Here is a 1,220-nt window from a genome sequence, read left to right on the forward strand (position 1 = left end):
AAATGATTTATAATTAAAATATAAAAGATCATAAATATATTAGAAAAATATTTTTATAAATTTTACAAACTTCAATTAAAAAATTATTTTGAAAATAGTAAATGAATTATTACACACTTTATTTATTTTATTTTTAAATACACTATAATATTTATTTACATCCTTATTTATAAATAATAAATAATTATTATATAATATTATTAATCTTACACGCTTTGTTTATTCATTATTTTTTTATAAAATATAAAAATTTATACGCACTATTTTTTAAAAAAATATAAATTATTTTTTATTAATAAATACTTCCTTTTAATTTATTTAAATCAATTAGGCAAAAATTTTAATTTTACCAACTATTAATAATTACTAAATAATAATATGTATCATATTTACAGACTAGATATAAAAAAATATTATATTATATTATATTTTTTTATAAAATTAATTTTACACACTATTTAATAAATTGTAAATTTATTTATAAAATATTATTTTACAGGCTTTTTTAAATTATTTAAGTAAATGATTATTCAAATTTTTTTACATTTCTCTTTTTAATTATCAATAAATTATATTTTAAATAATTTTTTTTTGAGTACATCATCATTCTTAAATTAATTTAAAAAAATAAAATAAAAATTTAATTAATTTTTTTAGAGTACATCTTCTTTCTTAAATTAATTTGAAAAAATAAAAATTTGATTTTTAATCAAATTTATGTTAGTATATTTATTAGATAAAAAGAAAAGTTTAAAGAAAAAAATCAATTAAAAATAATTTAAATATAAATTTTAAGGTATTTTACACTTATCTATTAAAATTAAATTTAACAATTTAATTATATGTTTTACTAATGACTTTATTTATTTTAAAAAATCATATAAGTGTGAAGATTAAATTTATTTTAAAAAAAAAGTATTATATAAAGCTTACAGACTATTTTTGTATTTGTTTTAAAAAGTTTTATAAACAAATAATTATTTCATACACACTAAAAAAAATTTTATTCAAATTATAGTTATAAGAAAAATAAATAATTACATTCTAAATATAAAATTTTATTAAAATAAATTATAAATTTTTTTACTTTCTAAAGAAAACAGAAATAAAATGTAAAAATATAATAATAAAGTACGCACTGCAAAATATATAAAAAAAATATTAATAAAAAATAAAAATATATTATTACTGTCTATTTTAAAATTAAAATAAGAAAATCA

The 1,220-nt window shown here is 11.1% G+C and overlaps 1 protein-coding gene across 1 annotated transcript, besides 1 other annotated feature; it reads right to left on the reverse strand. All coding sequences in view use genetic code 6, as the record gives it.

Moving 5' to 3' along the window:
- Nucleotides 1–303: 303 nt before the first annotated feature.
- On the reverse strand, nucleotides 304–535 carry IMG5_050340 (hypothetical protein; the record flags this gene model as incomplete). The annotated part of the gene is made up of 2 exons (XM_004037465.1): nucleotides 304–396; nucleotides 452–535. Coding segments are annotated over 2 exons (177 nt in total), but the record flags the coding sequence as incomplete, so codon positions are not given.
- Nucleotides 536–575: 40 nt separating this feature from the next.
- Nucleotides 576–696: a microsatellite.
- Nucleotides 697–1,220: the final 524 nt, after the last annotated feature.

Source organism: Ichthyophthirius multifiliis, assembly GCF_000220395.1.
Source record: "Ichthyophthirius multifiliis unplaced genomic scaffold scaff_1120509250136, whole genome shotgun sequence".
NCBI classification, from domain to species: Eukaryota; Ciliophora; class Oligohymenophorea; order Hymenostomatida; genus Ichthyophthirius; species Ichthyophthirius multifiliis.